The following is a 27,371-nucleotide window of genomic DNA, read 5'->3' on the forward strand; positions in this document are numbered from 1 at the left end:
CCATTTCCAGCAGGCTTTAATCATATTGATGAGCACTGGGAACTAGCGTTGGCATCAAGCGTATTCTGTCCATTTTTACGATCCCTCCTTAGGGGTTTCATAGTCATTTGGACTTTACCATTGGTTGTAGAGTTACTTTATACTGTGAAAATAGGAGGGTTTCTGTGATAGTTGCTTTAACCTTAGGGGGAGACTCAATTCAACTTAGCCCATCATCCGCACAACGACATAAGCCCACCCATCCCCGTAAGCTGAGCTCCTCACGACTTCTTCAATCGGAGCAGACATCGGAAGTACGGCCCCATGTAGCACAGGCTTAGCCAGGACTGGAGTCCTCCGACTAGGAAAGAGATTAGGGAGCAACGTATGTAGAACACCACCAATCGTTTGCAATTGCATTGTCGGACTCGTCCGAGAATTGATCGACTGACTTGACTGGATGCTTGATGTCGGTATTGAAGGAGGCAACGGAGACTGGACTACTTTCAACAAGCCAGACTCCTCGCCGGGTGGTAGTGGTAAGAATATGCGAATTGGAACGTTTCGGAATGGTTGTGATGGTGGTGGGAGGAGATTATTCGAGATACGCTGGAAGGATGGGAGATTGACTAACCCCAGGATACTTGTCAATCTGGAGATCCTTCTCTGGAGTACCCATATAACGTTGTCAGATTGAGTACTCACCTTCTTCGACAGACTTCCAGAGACCTGCAGAATCTTCCTTGGAAAGGCTCATGATGCCCTTTGCCGTGCCGTTTCTCAGGAAGTCGGCCTCTTTAACACTGTTGATGAAGGCATCATTCATGACCATGCCATCTGGATCAAGGCGGACAAGGTCCTCCAAGGGCCAGTCACTGAAATGCACTGTCAAACGCCATGGTAGTTGTGATCCCTCTCGAGGGTCAACACTGGACTTGGTGGCTGGATCAGCTCCAGCATATAGGTCGAAGAGGAGGCCGACGGGGTAGTGCCATTTCAGCGGAACGCCTTCAAATTCGAACCAGCCGTCATGGTGCTGAGAGCTGGGCTCTATCAAAAATGGAGAAAAGAATGCCCGTAACCTTTGGAGTAAAGAGGGAAGATATGATAAACGAGGGTATGAGATCTGCTAGGTGTCAGCAAAGGCGTTTGTAAGTTGACAAGTGACCTTACGAGGTATGGATCAGACTTGTCGTATGACCGGCTCTCTGAAGGTGCGAGAACGATCTCTAGCGGTATCTGTCCCGCCCAGACGCTTCTTTGCAGAGAAACAAGTGGTGTCTGGCTCTCCATGCTGGGCTATTTAGAACCTTTCAAATGCTTGAGCGTGCATGTTAGACTTCTGAGGTCTGGAACGGGAACATCAAACTCACAGACGGGCAACTTTCCTACTTTAAGCTGATATTGCGCTCAAGAAGTGGGCTGAGCATATCATGGACAGATAAGGCGTTCAGATCATCACAGCGCCACTGCAGAAGGCGTCAGGTTTTGCAAATACAGACAGTCACATCAGCCAGATAGCGAGCTCGGGTCTAACAGGCGGATTGATGCAGCAACAGAGCAGCAAGTTCATCGTGACGGATGCACGGCGTTGATGGTTGCACGTGATTGTACCTGAGCAGGGGTCGATTCCCCGCACGTCTATTTCACCATCATAGACAAGTCACTTCTCAGAAGAACTCCAACTGCTCGAACTCGCAATAGAGACGATTATGCACAAGCCTTTAACATTTCACTCCATCGGAATTGCAGTTCACCCAGCCAAGATTCCCTGTGATGCACTAACATTTTCAATGTCCAGCGCCAGCCTCTCGATCTCGTCTCTTTGCCGGTCGTCCATAACCTTCGTGAATTTTCTGGATTTCTACAAAGTTGCCTTCTTTGACGATCCTGGAGTAATGTGCCGAGGCGCAGCAAGAGTTGACTGATCACTTCACCGTCTTCAAACGCGATGGTTGTGCGCTGTTCATATTTCCCGCCCAGCTCCGGCGTCTGGAACCACTCGGTCTTGTCAACAAGTGCCCAGAGAATATTCCTGTCAAGCAAGTTGTAGTGAAACTCTTGCGGCAGTGCGTCGTCATCAACGAGTTGGACAGCAGCGACGTGAGCACGGGATATCTGCGCTCCAAGTGCGAAGAGCATTAGCTCTGCCTTCCATTCTCCATGTTTGAAGGCTGCCTCCGATATATCTATCGTCGTGCTCGCAATACCGCTCAAGACGGCCAGCTTCTCGGGGTGTCCCTTTTGCAACTTTGCGACCGCGTCAATGGTGCAGTGGGTCCCTGTCATTGACGCGTCCGACTTGATTCGAATATTGTTCGACTGCCACATCTATCCAAGCCCCTAGGTGAACTTTCCCAGGTATGGAGGCTCCTTGCCAGAGTTCTGGCCAAATGTCGACAAAGGGCCATCATATGGCTCCTCCAAGACATTTGAATGCCACGATACCCTCCCTCCTCGGCCATCAGAGCGGCAAAAAGTCCGTTGCGCGCCGCGAATCCGTGCTATGTTTGTTTCACATCGCTCCAGAGTTGACCTGACATTGAACGACATGCTCAGGTATACGCTATCCCGAGCGCGTCTTCAATGACGTCTTTGGGGAGATCAAGCAGCTTGCTGACTGCCGCGGTAGCTGCAGCGTGGCCGAATGTGGTTCCAGAGTGTCATTCTCCTGGGCAGTATATGTCCTCCATAGAGACGTAGTCCAACGCGAGTTTCTGTCTCGTAGCCAATAAATGTAGAAAGTAAGATGGAAGCTCCATCGAGTGGTGGTCAATCATTGCTCTTCTTGTAGCTGGCGGCCGCAAGTAGTGGAGGCAACAAGATGGAATTAGGATCTACTGGGCTAAAATATGCTAGCGATCGAGCTCGAATGACTGTATCATTGTGCTATAAAGAGTGTTGCTGACAAAAGACCTATTTTCCTCGCGAATATCACTCGGAATGAATTACGATTCGGTGCCTGCCAGATTTCGGGACAAGATATATTTCTCCACGGACCTACCTCACCGCACCCCCTTGCCGTACTATGTCCCTGCGACGCGATCGCAAAGATAGCATCTGCAACCTTTTCGATCCATGGTAATTGCGCCCCGATTGGCGCTTTGCATAAGCCATCCAAAATTGAGTACTGTGCACGAATACGGATACTGTTCGGGACGTCGTCTAGCCTCAGCCCGTGGATCCAGGAACAAAGGTCTTTGGTCACCCCGGGACTAGAGCTGAACTGCGGAGACATGGCGATATACAGCTCAGCAATGGATTGGTGATCGTCTTTATGCATGATAAGATTCCAATCCAAGTTTTGACGTGGCGTGGCACACTGACTCTACACGTTCGTCTAAGCAAATTCGGCCCGTGAGCGCATTGTGTTGGCCGGAAGCGGCCCGAAATACGAGAAACCAAGATACGAATGTGCCGAGTGGCGTTTACTTCACTGCACTAGAAATTTACAATATAGACAATCTGAATAGGCGATGAAACTCAACGTCGACTCTTGACGCCTCACCGGTGACGATTATAGACTGACTCGTAATGCATGGTCTCCACTTGGCGTCTGTGAAAGGTATTTAGCTTGGTTGAGGACAACCTGGCTTAGTCTGTGTGATCCGTTCAGCATGATTTATCTTCATCGAGATATTCCTCCAGTGTACGAGTTCCTCGATTATTCGTCTGAATTCGGGCCTCACAGCCAGAGGAGAACCAGGGATATATGCTGAACCCCAGACTCGCAGGGTCAAAGGTCATCGCTCTGAGGTCAAAGGCAGTCATTTAGCACCTTCCTTGTACGTGATTCAAGTCTATCCCCACAATGCTAGGCCAATGATAGCTGTGCAAAGTAAGAGACAACGTCGCAAAAAGATCCGCCTCACGTGACCGGAACCTGTGAATGAGTTCTGCCGCCTCGACTCGGCAAACTTCCGACCCCCACTCATGGTTAAGGGTTCTCCCCGTGGGCAACCTTCATGCATTCAGTAATCCGATTCTGTTGAACAAGATTCGCAGAGCTAGCCTGGGGTATGCAAACCGAGCGGGACTACGCTGTCCCCTAGCTGTGCCCCCCCACACTCGACATCCGCTCGAGCCGGGGACACAGGATGTCCCCAAAATGCATTAACTACACACTTGTGGCGAACGAGAGCTCTCACCGGGAAATCCCCATCCACTCTGGGTACCTGGGCGTTCTGCTTTGACGGCTAAACGAAAAGTCCTTGGTGACCATGAGAATGAATCCTCGTATGTGAGCTACAAGACAATAGCATTTCTTCAATGCAAGGACCAGGAACGCCCCTGTGTAATGGAATACCTGAAAGAGTGGAAATGTCTCGCTGGAAGGCTCTGAGACCTAGGAAGTCGGACGTTAGCTATATACTGGCGGCCATTCGTTGACCCCGGGTGAGAGTTCGAACGGGGAAAACGCTACCCCGGGCAAAAAGTTTCCAGTCCCACCCACGGGGAATCAGTAATCCTTCAAACCACTTGCCTCGACGTTGATCTGACCCCATACTGCCCCAGAGGATGGGGTTTTACGCGACATAGGTTGTGGGGATCGTGCATTAGGAGAGATTCCCACACACCCACACTCATTCTGGAGTCTGAGATTACTTAGGGCCTCCCGTCCCGTCTCAATCTACCTTTCTTCTTCATCTTATACCACGAAATTTTTTTCACGACCTTCCTCATCCTACCATTCTCTATAGCTGTGCCACATAGCAGCCATGGGTGGTATCCTTCACTTGGTCGAGGACCGGCCAACGCCAAGATCGGTCTACAATTGGAGGGTTTATGCCCTCGGTGTCATCGCTTCATGTGGCTCTAACATGATCGGGTACACAAGTGCCTTCATTGGTACTACAATCACCCTCACGTCGTTTAAGAAGGAGTTCGGTCTCGACCATATGTCCAAAAGTCAGCAAGACTTGATCAGTGAAAATGTCGTCTCCCTGTTTGTTGCCGGTGCCTTCTTCGGTGCTATTTTCACCTACGGCCTCGCTCACTGGGTTGGCCGCAAATACTGCCTGACCCTGGCTTCCGCCACCTTCATCCTCGGTTCCGGGTTGACATGTGGTGCCGACAGCAACACGGGTATTGGAATTCTCTACGCTGGACGTGTCTTGACTGGTCTAGGTACTGGTATCGCCTCTAACACCGTTCCTATCTACCTGGCCGAACTGGCACCGCCCGCTATTCGAGGCCGTCTCGTCGGTCTCTACGAGCTGGGCTGGCAGATTGGTGGCATGGTCGGCTTCTGGATCAACGTGAGTCATCACCCTCATGTTCGTCTCCGAGCTCTGCAGAATACTAACTTTGTTCAACAATAGTACGGTGTGGAGCAGACTTTGCCCGAGGACCATGAGCAGTGGCTCATTCCATTTGCCGTGCAGATTATTCCGGCCGGTCTGCTGTTCGTTGGCTCTCTGTGGATGCGCGAGTCCCCTCGCTGGCTCTTCCTTCACGACAAGCGCAAGCAGGCCATGAAGAACCTTTGCTGGATCCGCCAATTGGAGGCTTCCGATATCTACATTACTGAAGAGGTTGCTGCCATCGATCAGGCCCATGAGCACCAGAAGTCTACTGTCGGTCTTGGTTTCTGGCAACCCTTCAAGTCCCTTGCCGCTCGTCCTAACCTGATGTGGCGTCTCTTCCTTGGCTGCATGCTGTTCTTCTGGCAGAACGGATCTGGAATCAACGCCATCAATTACTACTCGCCTACTATTTTCACGGTTCGTAACTCCGCACATGGCCCCCTCGAGCCGAGCCCAATTTTTATTGAGTTCTAACACTTAGTTTGCAGAGTATCGGTGTGCAATCCGACACCCGCAACATCTTGACTGGTGTCTTCGGTGTGGTCAAGGCCGTCATGACGATCGTCTGGTTGCTGTTCCTGGTCGATCAACTCGGAAGACGGAAGCTTCTTTTGATCGGTGGTATCACTGGTTCTGTCTGCATGTGGGCCATCGGTGCATACATCTACATTGTGGACCCTACGCACAACCCTAGCGACCACCTCAACGGCGGTGGCATCGCCGCCATTTTCTTCTTCTATTTGTGGACTGCCGTCTACACGCCCACCTGGAACGGTACTCCATGGGTCATCAACTCGGTGCGTTTCACATGAATTGACTGTTCGAGACATGCACTAACAGGTAGCAGGAATTCTTCGAACCCAGCTTCCGTTTCTCTCGCCCAGGCCTTCACAACCGCCAGTAACTGGCTCTTCAACTTTCTCGTCTCCCGCTTCACCGAACAGATGTTCGAAGCCATGGGATATGGAGTGTACTTCTTCTTCGCTTCCTTGTCCTTCCTCGCCTTTTTCTTCGCATTCTTCCTCATCCCAGAGACCAGTGGTATCCCTCTTGAGAAGGTTGATCGTCTCTTCATGATCAAGCCGGTCTGGAGGGCCAACGAGAAGCTCAAGGCTGAGCTGCAGGCTGAAGAAGAGCAGTTCCGATTCGATGTCAAGGAAAACCCGGTTCACCAAGAGAACTTGAACCGTGATGAAGAGAGCACATAGACATAATTTTGGCGTTTTAGACTTGTGAATAGATGTATATATGAATGCGTGCATATACTGACGCACTTACGATTGAGCTTTCATCGTTATGATCATCAACTTTCCCTTTAGTTAAGGCCACGCGGCTTCCACATCCAGTAAAGCTTTCAAATCCGCGCGGATTGTCATCAAGGTGCCATCTTCACATATCACAGAGACAAATACAGTATACAGATATTTTAGCTATCATTTACCGCGTCAAATGCTGAAAGCTCAAGCCTCTTGGGTAGCCCCGCTCTGCTCAAACCTGACATACATCGTGATTGTCTGGTAAAGCTTGGCCCTCTTTTTCTCTTCTGCTTGAGTTGTCGATCCCTGCCGCTTTTTGCTCACTGAGTAAGGATGAGCACACTCCTAGGCACCCTCTTTCGAGGATTTCTGTTCCGTCATCCAGATACGCGCTATTCGTGCGTTAAGGTTAGACTTGTATCTATCTTATTGGAGTGCAGCCTGCGCAGCTCCACACTACACCTTTTTTACACATGTCACAAGAAGATCCCGCATCCCCCGCACTCGGGGGGGGGAGAAGGGTTTGCAAGTGCAAAAGGCCACCCAAACACTCAGTCGTGGCTTTTCTTCACGGCATTCTTAAAGCCTGACCCGAGCCTTGGCATTACTGGGGAATCATGGTGGTTAAAACGACAGCAAACTGTTCAGATCCCGCATATGCTTTCTCAACCCCCGACACTCTCTCGACGTGTTTCCAAGCATTTGCCTCGGCCGATTATTTTCATGATTATGGCACTTTTGAGGAATATAGCCCAGATTACTGGTACGATGGCATCAAAGTGAATCCAAAGAGTACATTTGGACTCGTCATTGAAGAATGCATCAAGCAATATTGTCTCCGACCCGATTCCGCCCTGAATGGATGCGGTTCCGATCATGAATTGTTGTCTACTCCTCCAGACGGGTTTTCAGCTTCAGGCTGTGCGTCCATCAATACCGCTATGAACCAAGACTTTTCTGGCCCCGGTGTAATTTTCACTATGTCCTTGGAGATTGTTTCTCAAAAAAAAGATACCCCTTCGCTGACCGCTAGTTATAGATGATGGTTGCCTACCTACTGCAGTCCCTTATCATTCTCTACGTCTGGCTGGTCACACGAGTCCTTCAAATGCTTCCTAGATGTATCCGCCGCATCTACCGTCGCAAGCGAGAACAACGAACAATACCCTCGGCATCAATGGAAGAGAAATTGACTAATCATGTATCGATCGTTCAGTCTGTCCTTGTCGACTTTCAGGAAGCCCAGTGCTTTTTTTATCATCTGCATTCAAGCCGCCATTCTTGTCGCTTTTGCTGGGGACCCTGCGATTCTCGGTGCTAGCAGCGTGGCACAACTACAACGTAACTATACAGAAGCCATCACGATTTCTGGGTCGGCAGTCATATCAGTGACGTTTGGCATGTGGCTTTTGCGCCGCTCCAACTTGGATTCGCTGTACATCTATCTGTGGTCCACGACTAGCATTGCTTTATCAGCAATTACAGTCTTCTCCAGAAGTGCTGAAACTCCAAACTTGTCTAGCATCAGCTGGCAAGTCGATCTTAGTCGCCTGGACAAATGTGGGCATCACCCTCCGCCACTTATTTACTGCTCCTACTCAAGCACTCCCGATGGCAACGTGGCTAATATTGAAAACCATATCGCACGTCAAACTTACATTGCACCCTTTGCAATTTTCTGCGTGCTTGCGATGCAGAAAGCGACGTCTTTCCTTCCACATAGACTCAGCCTTTTGGCGCTCTCTTCTCGCCTCCCACGTTCCATCCGGTCGATGATGTCCCCTCCAGCCATTTCAATTCTTACAATGGTCTGGAACCTTTTAGCGGAATTATATCTTCTTGGAATGACTATCTTCGTTCTAGTGATGTATCTGGCGAACATGATCAACCAAGCGGACTCGGATCATAATTACGCGACCACTTGGGCCTTTGGACAAATCATCGGAGCAACAATCTGGGCGCCAAACATAATCAAGTACATATACTGGTCTATATGTACGTGGATTATTTTTGCATCCCGCATGTTTCGCGAATCCCTAATGACAGACTATTCAGTTGGCACCGAGTCTTATTCTACGACTAGGCTTCCAAAAACTTTTCATATCGTCCAAGCGCCATCCAAGCCTAGTCCGTCAAGGGCATCGAATGAGCCTGACGAGGAACAGCACCTATCTTCCAATCTTCCATCCAACAGCGGGATAGAATTGCATGGACCTCAGTCTAGGGCAAATACATGGGGTCATGATATTCGACCCCGCCGTTCGATTTAATTATGCATTCTATGATATGCAGATATTTCCTCGATTTCGCCGACTTATTAAATGTGGGGTTGCAGTCATGTGAGATTTGTTTGTGTGATATTGATAATAATCAACCTCTTCGGTTAGTTAATGTCTAAGTACGTTTGCCAGCTGTGATGGCCATTTGCTCGAGGAACTTGAGGACTAGAGTGTATTACCTGTAGCATGCACTTTGCATGCAAATTGGTGGGATGTCAAGGCGTAGCCCAAGTACTGTTACTGACAGACTCTGAGAAATCCGAGAGAAGTTTCAGAATTCTATTGCTTCTTGAATGGCAATAGAAAAGAATGACTGAACACCGACTGAACTATCGGACCATCAACCTATGAATCAGAAGCCTCATAACCCAGTTCTCAGACCCAGTCTGCTTCTCAATACGACTTTGAGCGCTGTAAATATCTGATTCTGAGCTTTTCTAGCGTCTTCAGGGTGTAATCCATGCTGCCAGCGTGGCGCAATCAATCTAAAACGATCTTCTTGTGGGGCACGGACAACGATCCGGATGTCTTTCTCTCCTGGAGTATCCCGCGCAGTATCAGATCTGGTGGCTCAGAATCCCAGGCAAGAATAAGGGGAACGAGAATTTTCCTTCATCTAGATCCTCGCAGAATCCCTTTTCGCTCGTATACTGATGACAAGTTAGAATCTATAAGGCTTTTGTGTAGGCTGGGGCTCGTACTTCATTATTTATCATGTTCATGTAGTCCTCGCGGACTTAAAAGTCATTTTCCCTTACATTCAAAAATATAGGAGACAAGTGCGAGTCTCTCGGGCTTGCAGAGTGGTATGACTACCGATGCAAAGTGCCCATCGAATGGGTTACAGTTGCTCCAACGCTCAATTGGCCCAATGTATTTCCTCCAGTCATCGCGACAGCGAGAAGACCCTTCGTTGGCATTCTGCTCGTACTTGTGACGACGGAGGGCATAATTATGACAAAAGCCGTCTTTGTCGGGTGTCTGTCGGCTGACTGGATAAGAGATGCCATCGTCTTCCGATGAAGGAGCTTGGTGATTCATGGCTATGGATTATGGTTGATCGAATGGAGTATTTGCGATTTCCGACAGAGTAGAGTATATCCAGGCGCTCTCTATATCTACAACTAGCAGAAATGCTTTGACTTGAGCCATTACAGAGTGCAAATAAATATGACTTCATTTGTAGGTAGCTGATGTTCATGTTTGCCATTGCTCCACGTGTGGTGGGTCGGGTGGGCCTTGGATAGACGATCTTGCTGCACGAAGCCGTGGTTATGTGAATGCAATCTTGTTCAAAGGTCGGCTAGAAGCCATAAGATAGACCTGATATCAGATGTATCTCATCTGGTGAAGCTTATTTTTGTTCAACAATACTACAGTGCTGGTGACGTGGTGGTTGAGATGCCATCGGCGCGGATGTGAATCCTTTTTAGTTCAGATGCTCAGGACCCGAACATATTTTTCAAATCGCCAGATTTCCTGATGAGCATACCGACATCATAAGTTACTTGCTACCATATACAAAAGTTGTCGATTGGATCAAGGACAAGAAAAAGCCATACGCGCTGGTCCTTTCCGAGGTGGGATCTGCTATCGGTGGAAGCCCCGTCTCCTTCGGCGGTGGCTTTGGAGCTGCTATGTAGGCCGTTGACTTTCATCTTGCTTCCATCAGCCGCGGCGTCAAGAGAATATGTAAGACACGGGTCCGGGTTCTACCCACTCGTTCTGGCTCCCCAGTGTAGGCGAGTGGAAAAAGCCTGTCACTGTTAGCCGTATGCGGTCAGAGAAGGGGTCATTAGCTAGAGGCTTCGATCAGGGCGGTCATGGGGAGAATGTGAACTTGGGAGCAATGGAGCTACAAGGTTGACAATGGCAAAAGTCATTTCGTTCTGGTCTTCAAGAGGAAATACTCGGTGTTAGCCAGGGAAGCGCCAATGTAGTCCTATACGATACCGAGGCGGCAGTTGTCTAAGTAAATTTTATAATGCCAAGCTTTTGGTTTCATACGCTCGATTGAACGCCACACGATTACAATGCCGAGTTCTCATCTAAGGTTGAACTTCATCTCTCATAGTGAGATCATTTTTCGAAAAGTGGCTCCAACTATGTTGACAAGTTGGTGGATGTCAGGGTAGACATTCTCCTCAATCATGATGCGTCAGAATTGACCAGGGATTGATGGGCTGGTCTTTATGGGTATTGAAGCCCAATTTTTGGGTCTGCTTACTAGAGAAAATATTTGTTTAAGGATTGAGACGGATTTGGAGTCTGGAAATATGATCGTATTTACATTTGGATGATGACGCTAAGATGTGTATCAAGAGAAAAGAAAAAGAAAAAAGAATGCAAGAGCAATGTAAAAGCCCAGAATCACGCGTCATTCGAACAAGGCTGAATTTGTTCCACGGATTGACCTCCCGAAGGAATATGCTGATATGAGCGCGTTCTTCTTACCCGCAAGAAGCGCTGGATACCATGTACAATTCCAGCGGTACAGCACAATGTCAAGAGGATGATCATGCCTCCGCTCAGAACTTGGATGACCTCGTAGGCCTTGTAAACTGCGGCCGCGACGGTTTTCGTTTCGGCGTAGATTATTGCATTGCGGCCTTCAGAAGTTGAGCCCGCGCTGTCAGAATCGTCGCTTACTTCTGAGGTCGAGAACGTCGCTGGGTCATCTGGGATGGGTCCTGATGACGATCCCTCGAATCCAACTGCTTTCCAATTGGACGGTGTTCTCGTGCGCTGCACGGGGTGGTGCCGAGAACATTGCCGTGTTTGTCAATGACTTCGGCAGAGATCCAGTCCATATAACCCTTGCTCATGAACATTGTTTCGAAGCTGGTTTTGTTGACGGACCCGATGAAGGTATCCTCGCCGCGGTCGAATGCCCGAGCATAGAAGTTGTATCCGGCTACATCGGTTGCGCCGTTCCAGCTGATGTGGACGATGGTCGTCATATCTAGATCATTAGCACCATAGACGTAGCTGACCATGTCCGGGGGTGTGGTCGGTCTACCGATCCAGTCGAATTTGTATGACCGGTAGCTCGAGAACCGCTCCGATGCAAATTGCGCGTACATGAGTGTGTCGCCATTTGGTGCGTACTCGGCGTGGTACCCCCACTGACTCCATCCAACAAAGGTATTTCCGTTGGGAAGTGGTTGGACATTCCCACGAAGTCTGGTTAGACCTCTGTCCGGGCGTACGAGGCGCTTGATTACTCTAGCAGTCATCGGAGTCACGCTAGTGTCAAGTTGCACAAAAAGAGCAGAAGACAGCTCCTCCTCGTTCTCGTACTCATCCGACGCGTTGTTCATGAATGAGATGACGTGGTGTGTGCCATTCGACGAGACGAATTTGACATCGTGTTGCTTGGAGAACGTAAAGTCTTGATCGAAGTCGGTCGAGGCTGAATTGGTTCCACCCAGCCGCCACATGATATGGCCGTCTTGACCAGAAACCATATAGATGGTGCTTGCGAAGCGCATGGAAAGAATATAATCGCCATCCGCGTTCTTATCGACTGCGTTGATATGCACGTAGTCGTTTCCAGGCTCGCCTTGTGCGCCATCCCAGGGGTGAAACTTGACAGAGTCGGTCAGGGACAGATGATCGCCTGAGTCCCATTCAAAGAGAATTGTCGCAGACTCAATGTCTAGTTCCACAAATCCACCCGTAACGATCCAGCTCTCCTCTAAAGGTCGGCCAAAGTCGGCTAGACTCACAAGCTGCGGTCGGTATGTGCACGCCAGAGCGGTCTTGCCACCATCCAGGATATTAAATTCGTGCATGTTAAACGAGTTGAGATCGTTAGTCACGCCGACATGGTGTTCATATTCGTATTTGTTGTTCATTATGACGCCACTTCCGCGGTCCGAGTTGTCGAAGTCATGCTGAAGAATGAACGAAAGGTGTGGCTCGGCATCGATGTTCCAATTCGCTTTAAAATCGAAGACGTTGCGGTTCTCGGTGGTGGATGAGCCCGCCCAGACGAGCATCTACAGTGAAGTAGTGAGCTATCGCCGCGCATAAGGATTATCCCGGGGGAGATAGCATACACCATCGTTATCATATATATACGGTCCGACCTGGAACTGTTCGTATTTCTGGGTTGGATTCTCAGGTTCGACCTGGCCATAAGGCGCAACAAACCAGTAGCCAGGAAGTTGTTGTTCACGATCAACGTGAGTAATGTTGAACTTCAAGGCCCGCACCTCCGGAAGCTAGAACATGTTAGACCAAGCAAGACACAAATTCGAAATTAGACACACTCACGGTCACAAAGGAGAGGAGATCACTGTCCTGGCGCTGTGCGACCCCTCCATGCAAAAACAGGAACAGGGCGCCCAGAAACGCCCACATGGTGGTGTGAAAAGAATGACTAGAAGGGGAAAATTCTCATCTTCAGGAGAAAGGAAAATTAAGTGGAAGAGATCATCGCGTTTTCCTGTTTGGCGGGGGACTCCCCGAACAAACAGATCGCTGAGGAGCCATGGGGGGGTCCCTGACGCTCTTAAGGAGAGAGCGGTGCGAATATCAATTAGACTTTCATTGGATCGCCTTCAACTTGCACACGCGGATCGTACCCAGACCAAGCCGAATCGGGCAGACTTGCACGCGGCCGGACGCTTACTTTCTTGCCAAAGCGACGTAAGAAGCTAAGGTGGATTCTGCGTGGATTCTGCGTGGATTCTGCATTAATTCTGCAATCCCTGAGCATCTTCATGTCCGAGTGGATCAATCCTCTTCCACTCTTGGCGACTGCCCACGCGTCCGGTGGAGGCCTCTTCGAGAGACTTTCGAGCCCTGGTTGGATCTTGGATCAATGCCAAGGTCGGCTATTCTGACTTCGTATAGCCTCAAAAATCCAGCCCCTTTTTCACACGAACGCATCCACTCGTATCTCGTATACATTCGGGCGGTCTGATGGTAGTCCGCCTCTTTGTTCATTGACATGTTAGCTGTCGATGGCTTCATTTAATATCTTCTCGGGAGCCCCTTGCTTGATTCTAAGGCTCATTGCACACCCACCCAGGGCGTGCCCGATGGTGACTGTGTCTTCCCACTCAGTCATCACTTCCGCTGAGCTTGGCAGAATGCCACGGAGCCAGCATATCCTGGCTATCTATACTTGGCGAACTTCGACCGGCATCAAGGCTTGGTATGTACTGGCTGTTTCTAAGCCTTTATGCTACTGCACCGGTCTTTCGGCGCTTCAGCAACGCTAGCCTGGTCATGGGTCATTGTAAAGACACCCCCACGGTATCGCACTCGCGGCCTGCAGGGGGTTGAGGGTTGGTGACCTCGTCTCCAGCCTATAGCGTAAGTATACCCTGCACGCGCTCCACGGAATACTTCTGACTTGGGTTCCCGACACAAAATATGTTACGTGCTACCTCACATCCGTCTGCTAACTAGTCTCATTGGTACCTTTGTTCGGATGAGATTTGGTTGCCGACCGGGAGATTCGGAGCTACGGCGTCAACAGGTGGCTGACTCCATATCGGAGAATGAACTGATGGCGCATTCAGCAAAGAGACATCGGCATTTTCAAGCGACGTGTCTGTCTGAATAGCCCCAGTGGACCAGGGGAATAATCTCGCAAAGTAAAGAAACAATCACATGGGGTATCGAATCACTCCGGTTTGGGCGTCTCACTTCCGTCGTTCTTCCCTCGCTGCAAGATTTCCACGGCCATCACATAAGCATCGTTCTTTGCTTTGCATTGCGACGTCCCCCTGACCGCTTCCTTGTCCCATCCATGCGCACAGCCCTCCATTCGGCAAGATTTCACATATTTGCCGGCAGACTCGAGTTTGGTCGCGAGTTTCTCCCCCTCGATGGCAAAGGCGCACTGAGCAGCGGTGATGATCAAGATATTTCCGGGGAAATTGAGGGGGTCGGCGAATAACGGTGACATTCGAGGATCTTCTGGGTTGACCACGCCGGGATTGAAGCACTTGTGGCAAAGGCGTGAGAATCCCGGGAAGATCTTTCTCATGATCCAGTTCGATGGGTCGGCGATCGTTTTATCGGGGGTCTCTAGGGCCAGGTCAGTGGGCCCATAAAAGGACAAGACCGCACGGAAGACGTCTGGCCTGTCATTCTGGTTTTCCAGGGAGAATAGTCCAGATGATGAGGAGACTGCCAGCGCAATGTTTGCGCCAGAACTAAAGCCTGAGAGCGAAATACAGTCAATGTCGAACCGTTCTGGTTGCGACCGCACCCATTTCACGGCGTCCTCGGCGTCCTGGAAGGCTGCGGGGAAGGTATGTTCTGGGGCGAGGCGATATTGCACATCGATGACCGTGTAGTCGGTATGATCGACAATGTAGCGACAAAATTCATCGTCATTTCCGAACGTAGGAAGCACGAATCCGCTGCCACAAAAGTTCAACAAGACCGGGCTGGGCTTCTGCTTTTCCGTGGCAGGTTTGTAAATGTGGGCTTTGATGGATTGACCAGTCTCTCGGAGAGGTATCGACACCACTTCATCCGGCTTAGGATGCAGGTGAAGTCGAGGCCGGACAAGGCAGCGAAGGAACGCTGCGATCACTTTGTGTTGGACATATTGCAGCCGCATGACCGGGATGATCTGTGCAACGGCGAGCGAAGTCGCATGGGATCAGACAGCTCGGAGGTATCGGCGATAGCTGAGTAGTTCCAAGGTTTGTACGGTAGGTTCGAAACGCAGTTCGAGGGAGTGGCATCATGCCTGAGGATATAGGGTCCAATGACACAACATTCCTGCTGATCAGGTTTTGCGCTGACGATCATTCCGCCGCACGGCTACGTCATTGATGGCCATGTGAGGTGGGTGGCGCGATAATGAACAGTTGGGAGATTGCTGAGATGGGGGGGGGGGCGGGTTTATCTAGACATTCTGAAAAGTTCCCGTTGAGCCTCTTCGATCGATTTGATAGCAGGTATGCAAATAAACTTGGACAGTCAGGAATTAATCTAGTTTCAAAAGGTTGGTGGAGTGGCGGATCCACCGATGGCACCTGTCAAAGTCTGCCTTGGAATATGTCGTTGGAGAGTCTCGCCTCACATATATTAGTTCTTCAAAATTGGGTCCCTACTGGGGGTCTAAGGACATAAATGGGTGACATCGCAACCCTGAAGCTCGAATCCTGGTTTCTTCGAAGAACTCTTGGCAACTAGCCGACTGTAGTAAGGCGAGAGTAGCGCTGGTATGAGGCTGCACTAAGACCGTAGCGCATCTCTGTAAGAGAAAGTATACATATTTTAACTTTGAGAAATTTCCTTACTGAATCAATACGAAGGGACACACTCCGCAGTGTCCAAGGTTCCAGAGTTGAAGGAAATGAGGGGCATCGCAGGGCTGAGTTCCGTGTGGGGGCAGTCACCTTTTGTCATTGGCCGTCGGACCCCGGCATCGCATCGGGACCTGACGATTCACCGGTGCCTGATGACTGCGTTCATTGACTAGTTTTCAGCTCACTCATCTCATCTCATCTCATCTCATCTCATCTTCTCTGAATATCGGGGCGTCTGGGAACAAACCAAGACACCCCTCTGAGGCGCCAGCCATGTCGTTCTGGTTTCCCACGGATTTCGGAGACGCCTGGCAGAGAGGGCACGTCAACTTCAGAGCCGTATCCTTTTGTTCTCTCATCTTTGCGACCATCTCTTATGCTGTAGCGACTCAAGAAAATTTTGCGCTTGTGGTATTACCTCCCGATTTTTAAGCTTTTCCGATCCTTCCGGGCGGCTCACAATCTTCCAGTTCCTGATCCCAGCGCTATGGTCCCTGACAGACGGCGGTCTACGCTTCGCGGGTAAACAGCCCTGGCTGGCGATTACTATGCTCCTTGACTGCTGCTCAACATTATTTGTTGGGTCTTACGTCCCTGTCATGGTGTCGAACTGGATGTGGAGCGACAGTACTGCCCCTCTCTTGGTTGTGCTATTTCTCCTGCCGCCTTTGTATGTGCGCCCGGTCATTGTTATCTCGTTTCCAGTGCTAATACATCGAAGATATTGCCACGGTGCCATTTTTATCCGAACAAGTTTGCAATTCTTGGAAATGTCACGGGAACAGAGCAGGGGAGCTGTGAGTCTTGATTAACCACAGCTTTGACTTGATTGTGGGATATATGTTGCAACGGAACTTGCTTTCGCTTTCAAATTCTCTTTGATACCCAATTTTTGCCATCGCTTGCTCTGAATCACACCAGAAAAATATTTCTTTCTTGAAAGCAAATGAAGCACCGAAGGTTAGGTAGCATCTATGACAACCCAAGTTTGGGCAGCGAAACATTGTCAGCATCTCACCGGCGCATTCAAGAAATTTATTCTGATCATGGCATGGTGACTGCGTCAAAAGGCCTAGGCGACCAGCCTACCCTTGGTCACGTTGCAGGAGCCATGGGCTGACTTGCACGTTCGTTTCATCAATTTCTTGCCTGGCCGCGTACTTCCTTACGACCGTCTCGAAATTAGATCATTTTGCCCTTGACAGATCATCATTTTATCTAGGAATTATTTTTGAGCCAAGCTCATTCAGGGCTAGAAGACGCGAATGACCATCACCATTAATAATCTTCCCCCCCCCCTGCCCTTAGGTTGCCTCTTCGGGCCGTGACCCAACGTCGATCTCAAAGAGGCTCCCAGACCCCAAATCTAGGAACTCGGCAAGATATGATCTGTCAACTTTCTTTCTTAGCATCAAGCTAACGTTTCAAGCTAAAAACTACTTCCCCCAAACCTTGGAGCCTCGAGATCCACCTCCCAGCGGCCCGGGTCAGCATGAAAATAATGCCAGTTGCACAGCAGGGATTCGAGAGATTGGGTCAGCCACAAAGAAGAGGCGATCTGGTCTGCGCGGGAAAATAAGCCGACGTGCAATCGACGCGCCATCGCGATCGCACTGCGCCACAACCCTTGATTCACGCAATAGCAGAGCAGCCTCTCAATGCGTCTCAGCCCTGTCTGAATTGTGCGGGATATTGCGATTCATAATGTTCTATGTTGGGAAGGGGATGCCATCTCGTATTGCAAATGCTTTGTTCATTCCAGGGCCTTGCATGGCGACTGGGCCGGGGGTCGCCGGATTTAGGAGCGTTCGTTTCCAGCTTGGGATTTAGTCTATTTCATTTTGTTTTTCATATTTCAGTTCACTTTTGCATGAATGCGTTATTTTATCATTTGGTTATCGTAGATTCGGAATTCCCTGCTTCTCATACTTCAGGTCAGTCTCGGGGTAGATACTCGTTCCGGTAGTGATGGAATTCTGAAACTGCATGAGCCCTATTCTGGTTGATGCGATTGTGCGCAGCTATCGGGGAAGCATTATTTCTCCCGGATCGCGGTCTCGGTCTTGGTATCGTGGCGCGATGAACGCATGTTGTATGGGCAACGGGGTGCAGCGGCTCTTCGGTAGCAGTGCCGGGATGCTGTTGAAGCGCGTTTCAGACTGCGTCCCAATTTACCATTGGGGCAAACCGTTTAAGGGATGTGGATGATCATTACCTGAGATTGACGTGACGGCCCTGTGAACTTCTGGCGAGCTACCCCTGCGCACGATCATTTGAGATCGTTGCTCTTGGTGTGACAGGTGGATTGCGCTAAATTTTATTGAACGAGTTAATTATTACTCCGTGGAACAATAATCAGGGAGAGCTATCGTCTCCCATCTGCAAGGTGTGCCCTCTGGTCCAAATCCAGTGTCCAAAAATAGGGAAGCCAGGGTGTGAGAGAAAGAGACGTCACCTGGAATACCCCTCGCGAGCATCACCTCATCTAGAAAGAAAAAGACAAAAAAAGAAACCCCCCCCCCCCCCCAAAAAAAGGCCATCATCAGCTGAACGGATCAGCTTGCGGCCCCGTGTAAACCACTCCCCACTAGCGTCTCCAGAAGGATCGACGGTCGGCGCAGGCAGTGCCGAATAACGAATGACGAGCGGAGATAAGGTTGCTGGGATTCCACAGCTCGGGCCAGGCGTGTGCCTTGCATATCCTCGCGGTGGACCCGCAACGTCGTCAAACATTGCTCGCTAAGGAAGGCTGGAATGAGGTCTTCCCCCCCCCTGGGCACGCGTGGGAAAAGCAACCTTATTATCTGAAACGCCGGACCCATATGGCTTCTGTAGCTTTGTAGCTCCGCAGGCTCTCTAGCGCTGGTTTCTTGAACCGTTCTTGACCCAACGCGAGATTAGTCTTGCATACCTGGCTTAGCTCCGGCAAGTGGGGCCTTCCCAGTGGTTTGCGGATCGGTCGAGGCGCGGTCCGTATAGCCCAAGAATGAGATGTATTCTGAAATGGGTTTGTTGGGAAGTAGGATATCTTTTTCCGGTCGAATATTCGTGTTCAACATGACCCAACTGAGCCCCATGAGAGATGGATCAAAAGGAAATGTCTCGTAAACAATGCACCGGAAGTGCTTTAAGGTCAGTGTGGTAGCACGGCACATGAGATCTAGATGCCACCATAGCGGCGCGCTGGGGAAACTAAACTTGGGCTAGTGTCTACCACCTCCCGGGAGCTTATATTTGGACTCGTCATATGTATGGTTATTATGAAAGTACGAAGCACCCCAGCAACGAGATAGGAGGATATCCACGTGACCCCCTTTCTTCGGAGTTTGGGCCCTTGAACGACTCTGAAACAAAGGCGTTCGCGTGGACGATCTTCTGTTTCCTAATCCATCGAGGTCATAGCATTCCGGGCACCTGGACCTTAGGGCTATGCAGGATGATTCGTAAGGCTTGAGACGTGGCTGGTATGGGCTGGCAATGACATCTGCCTCTGTAGACGATAGGTGAATCCGATATCTTCACCGTCTGGCATTGAGTATCCTGAGATATGAAAGTGGAAGGGAAAAAAGAGAAAGCATGGGCTATCTTTCCGCGTGGCCGGGAGAATGCATAGGCTTCTTGCGTCTGCTTTGCCTGTACTTGAGTGGTGCGGGATCTCCATGTGATCTCCCACGTTGGTCCCACGACATTGTTTCAGCCCTTGGAAAGGGTTTCACGCCCACGCGAGATTCCGCTTGCAAAAGCGCACTTGCCGCCAAGCGTGAGATGGGGGTCCACAGTCTAGAACGCTCACTTTCCCAGATGACGTTCCCCTTCCATCCCTGCCCTTGTGCGATTTCTCACTGTAGATCCAACGTCCAACCCGCCTGAACCTGCATAGATGCATCCCCCTTGGCTCATTCCACGGTCTTTTTGCCGCATCTGGTTATTTCCCGCGCTGAAACATGTGGCTCGCCATGTGCCCTTGAGCCCTTGCACACAATTAATTCCAAAAAAAAAGGCCGGAGTCCATTTTCTGGCTCGGTCCTCTTCGGGGATCGTGATCCACTCGCGGTCCTTGACGCATCTGTACCTGCCTCCAGCCCCAGTCCCTTTGCAGAAAGCCAATAGTATCCCTCGGGTCGCCTGTTTTACATGGATTGGCGGGTATGTGTCTGTTTTTAAAACGGTTCGTTGGGGGTTAGCGGCCGAACCGAATTCCAGGCGCGGGAACTGGTTCATGCGGACTATGGCTTACCCTCGAGTCTGACGGCGGAATGGTGTCACCGGGTCTAGTGGAGTCGCTGCGAACTGAAGATCTTTTCCTCCATTCCTTTCTTCGCTTAGCTCCTAATCTTTCCATGTGGGCCACGATGCAAGCTCCTGTCGAGCTCGCGTGTGTCAGAGCATGCCTTGTTTCTTCCCCAGCAAATCCAAACATTCTTCTTGTATATATAGCTCGAAAGTCCCTGCTGTTTCATCTCGCATCAACATTCATTGTTTCATCCTCTCAAGCAACGTCGTCTCACATCATTAGCTTTTGTCTAGCCTCTGAAAGATTCGTTTGCAAGCCATTGCTTCTACCATTCGACCCCCAACATCAACATCTCAAGTCGCCAACACTTGACCAAGTCTACTCTGCAATCTCCTACAATGTCTATTCCAGAGCCATCATCTGCAAGGTACGCTAGCATTCCTTTTGAAGGTAATCGAGAACGTGCTAACATGATGTACCTAGCCAACAAAACGGTTCTACGCACAATGCTCTCAGTCAAATTAATGTCGCCCAAGTACCACGTACAATCGGCAGCAGTGTTGACCAATTCGCTCGGGCTCCCGCAGCAGATATTCCTTACTTCGCCGGTGCACGAATCGCGGAGAGGTCAACACACCTGCGAGGCCTCTCAAATCAGCTCAGCGCAATGGATCAAATCATGAACAAAAGGAATTGAAGGCAATTAACTGAGTCCGAAATTGTATAAAGAGAGCGATTATCATCTATGTACTAAATCTATCCTGTATCAAATATCAACCACCAACCACCTATGTGGACCTTCATCAAGGATGTCTTCACAGTAGTTTCGAGATGTATGACGCAACTTCCTCATACTTGGTGCTGGGGAATTCGTGGCCTGCTTCGTAAAACTTGAATGTCGCGTTCCCGCCAAGGACGGCAGTGGCGTCAGAGACAAGTTCGTCCTTGATGATGATCACGTCGGTATTGCCACATAGGATATGAACTTTATCGCTCGGAAGACCCGGCGCACCCTGATTGCCTGACGCGACACTGTTCTGGGCGCTCAAATACTCTCCCAGCCGCGCCCAAGTGCTCCACTGGCGCTGGCCTAAGATTGGACCGTGACGCATGCTCGACATGAACGCGTGTACGAAGCCCGAGTGGTGATTCACCTGCCATGCCACGGCAGATGGAATATTAATGTGCGGATATTCCCGTGAAAGAATCTGGATCTCGGCTGCGCTCTGCGAGGGAAGCTCCTCCGTGAGCGCGTCTGCGGCGTTGAATTTATGATTCTTGGGCTTAGGAGACACCAAAGGACCAGCTCGTAGGCGACGACCGACGAGATAACCCAGAAGGTTCTCCGGCATCAAGCCTCGTGAATAGAGAAGGCGACTCTGGAAACTGATCCGCGAGTCGCGAACCAGACCGGCAGGTGCAAGAAGCACTAAAGATGACAGCAGATGCGGGAAGAACGACGCGAAAGCAGCCGCAATACCACCACCGAGGGAGTAACCGACGAGACAGAACTTGCCCGATTCAGCCCCGGTCCAGGCAATGGGTGACGAAGTCAGAGCCAGCATGATCTGCGTCGCGAACAGCCGCTCATCCTGGGGAAGATCAGCCGGGCAGTCAGAGTATCCTCGTCCAAAGCTGGTTCATATATCATCAGCAAGTGTTCAACAGTATAATTAAACAGACGTGAGCAGAACATACAGATCAAAGAGCATCACTCGGCAACCCCGGTCCACTAGCGCATGGGCCACCCCACCGAGCGCGATACAGGGCGTAGTGATGCCATGCACCAGCAAAACCTTTGGACCATCCTCACGACCCCATTCATACACCCGGATTGAACCATACGGACTGGCGACATCGCGCGCACCAGGAAGCACGTCGTTGGGGAGGGGCAGTTTGCGGTTCTCCTCTTCCGAGAGGCCAGCCAAGAGTCGAGTGCGGGGTGAAGGGAGGATGGTCGCAGTGAGCTCGCCGCGACTGAGCAGCGATCGAAGCAGGAGACCAAGCGTAAAGGAGGCTCCAGTGACTGCCAACAGGGGCAGTTGCGTGCGCTGGTTGGCCCAGGAGTCCGTGAGGAAATCCACGGTTTGATGGTATAGGGCCATGGTTGCTCCCGTATGCCCGCTCAAAAGGAGTCAAGCGGTGATTAAGGATTAGATATATTAGAGATGGATGGAAGGAACAGAGGATGAATATCCTGTCGCCTAAGTTGTGAGTTGGAAGAAGAAAAGAGACCGAGGCCCAGCTGATAAGCTGATAAGCCCGCGTCGGAGGAGATCGTCGCCAGGTACCATTTTTGATTACAGCCCCTGATCAACGTCTTACAGGCAAAAGATGAAGGAATACAGTCTAACTGATATGGCAACGAGTTAGGGTTGAAGGAAGAAAAGCATTCGATGAACTGAACCAGGAATCAAATAGGCAGTCAACATACAGTTCTCGGGGTCGGATTAAACGCCGGGGTATACGAGGCCGGTGGGCCCTGGAACGTCCATTGGAGCCGGTTTGAAATAGTTTGGTTCACTGTCCCTTATTCGATGACGATTAATGAGATCTAATTAATTGTGATATTTTGAGATCCGTGAATTACTTTTGTGTGGTTCACCAATGACGTGTGCGTTGAAAGCCTGACATCACCAACCGCTGGAAAGAGCTTTTGACCTTCTTGACTGCACCCACGCAGATAATATGGCCATCGTGGAAAAGGCCAAAACCTCTTGTGCTGCCCTGTTTCACAGAAAGAAGGGCGAGAAATCTACGCAGCCCGCACCAAGTGCCCAAACTCGCGCTAACGCTTCTCCAATGAATTCGCCACACCCGCAAAAGCAAGATGATGATAGCGACAGAGACCCATACAGCGCTCTTAGCGAAGTATCAGATCGGGAGCCCATCGAGAGAATCTCTAGTGAGGGATTGCCGCGGCGTTCATCACTTGAAGAACGGATGACGAAAATTGCACATTTAACTCCCACGGACGATGGAGACATGTTTGAGGCTCTGAGTGAGGTGTCATCACCAGAGCCCTGCGAAAGGTTGTGCAGGTGACGAGCGAGCACCCTCACCAAGATTGTCATATTTGTTGTCTTCACAGGGCTTTGAACTCATTTCATAATCAATTTCCCAAGTATCCACGATCTGTCATTTTTCAAATTTATTCCGATTTCAGACCTTTCACCATTAGTTCGGGTCATGTTCGTTGCATAGAGCACTGCGAGAGGTCAACTCGTGTAATAGTAGCTTCGCCAAAAACTTGGACGATTCCTCAAAGCTAAGAGTCGATAAAGGACAACGGGATCTACGACCACATGATAGTCGACCTTGGTCTGCAATATGAGGAACATGTGTCAGCACGAATCTCTGAAAGGCAGAATGCGCCAGCCTACCCGCTGACCGAAGACACCGATGTGACTTCATTAAGCGACACAATGCCCACCAAGAGAGCATGTCGAGTACTTCGAGCGCACCTTGCTGACCTTGCTGTACGACATCATATCTGCGTATGGTCTGAAAGATCAGTGTCGCGCCACGAAGACTAGGAAGCCCAACTATCGGGAGCAAACTATTCAACACCGTCCAGCCCAAATGAAGAATGAGGCATGCTGATGTAGCGGGCTGTCTTAATATGGGGTTCTAAACAGAGGCTACCAGGTATGTTTTTCTGATTCGAAGCTGTCAGAGCATTGGGCATTGAGCCTGAGCAACGAACTAACTAGGGGGGAGGGGGGCATGCATGTCAATGCTCACAAAAAGCCTGTGCCGCTTTATATCAGGCTAATTACCGGGTCTTGTGGCTGTCTTGGCACCGTCAGTACAAGGGTTCTAACGTTGTCAGATCTGCGCTGCAAGTATGCATACTTCTATCATTGTGTGCATGTCGAGATTACTTTCGATGCCCTGATCGTAAAGTTTGGAAGCCTGAAGAGGTCTCAATGCAAACTCGTCATCCTGAAAATCTCGGCTTAGAACATAAACCTGGATTCTGCGCAGGCTCATTGAGAAAGACGGGCTCATCCCCGTGTCTCGGCATCGTGTGAAACCGTTCCGGTTAATCCGCGGATTAATTTAACGCAGTCACCTCTTGCAAGGGGCAAAGATTGACGACATGCTTCAACGGAATTCCTGTTGAGCCCTGAGGAGTTGCCCAATTTCCATGATTCCTCCGTAATGTGATTGAGCCCCAAGACTTCCTGAAATGGTCATCCTGAGTACCTTCTTCATCCCTAGACGCTTCACCTTTAACGTCCACGTATCAGAACTTAGGCCCAGAATACCTTGAGTGGGTTTCAAGAGGTATCTCATGGTGTCTGGGCTCATCATGACGGCCACGTGCGAAAACAGCGGAGTGCTATTCATCTTCTCGACCCAATTCATCCTTATGACTCAAATAAAATATCCTAGGAATCGTGATGAACATCAATCATTGAGAATCTAGCTCTGTCAACAAGTCTCAACCCCATTTCTGTCAAAGCGAAACTGTTCCGGTGCCTTGAGTCGCCCATTTTGAGTTGAACGTTTCGAATGAAGAAAACATCAAGACTAGCTTGTCTCTCATTGAAGGATATTTTGACCATCCAGTCCGTGAGGGTTGTCAAATCTTACTCAACAGGGGGTTAGTCGCCGATCTGAAACGTCTAACGCCACAAAGCCTTGCAGAACAACCCCCGCCCGCAGGAATCCAGCACCACCCTTAGCGTATTTCTTCGCTGAAAAAATGTAGGTTTCCGCAAAGATCTTACCCACCATCAAAGCCACGTCGCTCATCGAGCACATAGTGCCAGCTTGGCAACGCCCCCGCCATAGTCTGGCGACCTTCGATTACAGCCTCACATAACCAATGAAAGCCAACGGTCCTTTCTACGAGCTAACTTGTCATGAAGCGATCAATACGGAGACGACTCTGAAATAAATGTGGTCAGTTTTCATCTGGAATAGATTCAAAGTCGCGCTTTTGTTCACGAAAATGGGCCAGAAGAGCTTCCGATCCTTGGAACATTGAACATATTCGATGAGACCTAGCTGCTTGATCCCTTGACAGAATGAGGAACTTCTCAATTAACACCTGCTATACTGGCGACGATCTTTGCCGCCCGGATCCAGCACTGGCTCCACACCCAAATCAATGCTCAACACCGGCTATCACCCGATCTGGAAGTCCCCGTTGCTGAGATGAAGGGTCTTCCCTGGCTATTCATGCCAAATTGGTAACGGTCTCATGGTCCGACACGCTGTAATGTGGAGAGACAACTTGTTTGAATCCTTTGCAATACCAGAGGGCGTTCGATATAAAAGAGCGACCCGGACGGCCTCAACTTTCCTTTGCTCAGTATCTGCAGGCCAGAAGACCAACAACATTGCCTACTATTCCATCACTCGTTCTTTGAAGCATGTATCAACGTGCTCTTCTTTTCTCCGCCTTGATGGCGGCTGCGAATGCCCAGCAGGTTGGCACGCAGAAAACCGAGACTCACCCCCCTCTTACTTGGCAAAAGTGCACTTCCAGTAGCTGTACTGAACAATCTGGTGAGGTGACTATTGATCACAACTGGCGTTGGGTTCACAGCGTCGATGGCTACACCAACTGCTACACTGGCAATACGGTAAGTTGATTCTGTCCAATTGAAGACGACAGCACCACTCATACAATTGACAATCGCAGTGGGATGCGACGCTCTGTCCTGACGATGCGACTTGTGCCACCAACTGTGCTGTAGATGGCGCAGACTACGAAGGCACCTACGGCGTGACCACCGACTCCGATGCCCTCAAGCTGACCTTCGTCACTGGATCCAACGTCGGTTCTCGTCTGTACCTGATGGAGGATGAGAACACCTATCAGATGTTCAAGCTCCTCAACCAGGAATTCACCTTCGACGTAGATGTCTCCAATCTCGGGTGTGGCCTGAACGGTGCTCTGTACTTCGTCTCCATGGATGCTGACGGCGGTCTCTCCGAGTACGAGAACAACAAGGCTGGCGCCAAGTACGGTACTGGGTACTGTGATTCGCAGTGTCCTCGTGATCTGAAGTTCATCAATGGACAGGTGAGCTCAGTGTGCACATGAATCTGAAATGCGTGAACTGACAGTGAGAAAGGGTAACGTCGATGGCTGGGTGCCTTCAGAAACCGACAGCAACTCAGGCGTGGGCAACCACGGCTCCTGCTGCGCCGAGCTGGATGTCTGGGAGGCCAACAGCATTTCTACCGCGCTGACTCCTCACCCCTGCGATCAAGCCACTCAAACGATGTGCGAGGGCGATGCCTGCGGCGGCACCCTACTCGGCTGAGCGTTATGCCGGCACTTGCGACCCCGATGGCTGCGACTTCAACCCCTTCCGCATGGGTAATGAGAGCTTCTTCGGCCCAGGCAAGACCGTCGACACCAACTCCAAGATGACCGTTGTCACTCAGTTCATCACCAATGACGGCACCGACACTGGCACTCTCAGCGAGATCAAGCGTCTGTACGTTCAGAACGGAAAGGTCATCGCGAACTCCGCCTCGGATGTTAGTGGTGTAACTGGAAACTCCATCACTCCCGATTTCTGCACTGCCCAGAAGAAGGCTTTCGGCGATGATGACTTCTTCGCTAATCACGGCGGTTTCTCCGGTATGAGCACCGCCATGGAAAAGGGCATGGTCCTGGTCATGAGCTTGTGGGACGACCACTACTCCAACATGTTGTGGCTCGATGGCGACTACCCGACCGATGCCACTGCTTCGGACCCCGGGGTTGGTCGTGGTACCTGCGCTAAACCTTCTGGGGAGCCGAAGACCATCGAGTCGAGCGATGCCTCTTCCACTGTGATCTTCTCCAACATCAAGGTTGGCCCGATTGGATCGACCTACTCTTCATAGGAGGTCAATTTCGGTGATAATTTCGGAATCGCTGTAATCCATTCGATTATTGAAGGACCAAGCCAGCGACGTGAACAATTTGCAGTCAATGCTTCAAGAGATCAAGACGTGAAGACCGCAGAGTAACATTTGCTCTTTGTGTTTATTCGATAAGACCTTCGTTTTGCTCCAAGTGCCAG

General features: G+C 50.3%; 8 protein-coding genes across 8 annotated transcripts; 3 read left to right on the top strand and 5 right to left on the bottom strand.

The window, feature by feature from the left end:
- Positions 1-204: 204 nt before the first annotated feature.
- On the bottom strand, positions 205-1,272 carry N7477_001944 (autophagy protein 5; the record flags this gene model as incomplete). The annotated part of the gene is made up of 4 exons (XM_056963607.1): positions 205-588; positions 614-645; positions 685-1,105; positions 1,153-1,272. The coding sequence occupies 4 exons, from the start codon at positions 1,270-1,272 to the stop codon at positions 205-207; spliced, it is 957 nt and encodes a 318-aa protein (XP_056826526.1).
- Positions 1,273-1,732: 460 nt separating this feature from the next.
- Positions 1,733-2,268, bottom strand: N7477_001945 (uncharacterized protein; the record flags this gene model as incomplete). Its single annotated transcript, XM_056963608.1, has 2 exons — positions 1,733-1,822; positions 1,912-2,268. The coding sequence occupies 2 exons, from the start codon at positions 2,266-2,268 to the stop codon at positions 1,733-1,735; spliced, it is 447 nt and encodes a 148-aa protein (XP_056826527.1).
- Positions 2,269-4,697: 2,429 nt separating this feature from the next.
- On the top strand, positions 4,698-6,493 carry N7477_001946 (sugar porter family MFS transporter; the record flags this gene model as incomplete). The annotated part of the gene is made up of 4 exons (XM_056963609.1): positions 4,698-5,237; positions 5,301-5,702; positions 5,774-6,082; positions 6,170-6,493. 4 exons carry the CDS (start codon positions 4,698-4,700, stop codon positions 6,491-6,493), a joined length of 1,575 nt encoding a protein of 524 aa, XP_056826528.1.
- A 4,697-nt stretch (positions 6,494-11,190) lies between these two features.
- N7477_001947 (uncharacterized protein) lies at positions 11,191-13,185 on the bottom strand (the record flags this gene model as incomplete). The annotated part of the gene is made up of 4 exons (XM_056963610.1): positions 11,191-11,565; positions 11,589-12,821; positions 12,882-13,046; positions 13,099-13,185. The coding sequence occupies 4 exons, from the start codon at positions 13,183-13,185 to the stop codon at positions 11,191-11,193; spliced, it is 1,860 nt and encodes a 619-aa protein (XP_056826529.1).
- Positions 13,186-14,458: 1,273 nt separating this feature from the next.
- On the bottom strand, positions 14,459-15,406 carry N7477_001948 (uncharacterized protein; the record flags this gene model as incomplete). The annotated part of the gene is made up of 1 exon (XM_056963611.1): positions 14,459-15,406. The coding sequence occupies one exon, from the start codon at positions 15,404-15,406 to the stop codon at positions 14,459-14,461; it is 948 nt and encodes a 315-aa protein (XP_056826530.1).
- A 5,329-nt stretch (positions 15,407-20,735) lies between these two features.
- N7477_001949 (uncharacterized protein) lies at positions 20,736-21,034 on the top strand (the record flags this gene model as incomplete). The annotated part of the gene is made up of 2 exons (XM_056963612.1): positions 20,736-20,764; positions 20,821-21,034. 2 exons carry the CDS (start codon positions 20,736-20,738, stop codon positions 21,032-21,034), a joined length of 243 nt encoding a protein of 80 aa, XP_056826531.1.
- Positions 21,035-21,152: 118 nt separating this feature from the next.
- N7477_001950 (alpha/beta hydrolase) lies at positions 21,153-22,442 on the bottom strand (the record flags this gene model as incomplete). The annotated part of the gene is made up of 2 exons (XM_056963613.1): positions 21,153-21,972; positions 22,036-22,442. 2 exons carry the CDS (start codon positions 22,440-22,442, stop codon positions 21,153-21,155), a joined length of 1,227 nt encoding a protein of 408 aa, XP_056826532.1.
- Positions 22,443-25,721: 3,279 nt separating this feature from the next.
- N7477_001951 (glycoside hydrolase family 7 protein) lies at positions 25,722-27,192 on the top strand (the record flags this gene model as incomplete). The annotated part of the gene is made up of 4 exons (XM_056963614.1): positions 25,722-25,934; positions 25,994-26,377; positions 26,430-26,513; positions 26,569-27,192. The coding sequence occupies 4 exons, from the start codon at positions 25,722-25,724 to the stop codon at positions 27,190-27,192; spliced, it is 1,305 nt and encodes a 434-aa protein (XP_056826533.1).
- Between the last annotated feature and the right edge of the window lie 179 nt (positions 27,193-27,371).

This window comes from Penicillium maclennaniae (genome assembly GCF_028827695.1).
Source record: "Penicillium maclennaniae strain IBT 15551 chromosome Unknown utg000002l:1.0-2354659.0:1.0-2356205.0, whole genome shotgun sequence".
NCBI lineage: Eukaryota > Fungi > Ascomycota > Eurotiomycetes > Eurotiales > Aspergillaceae > Penicillium > Penicillium maclennaniae.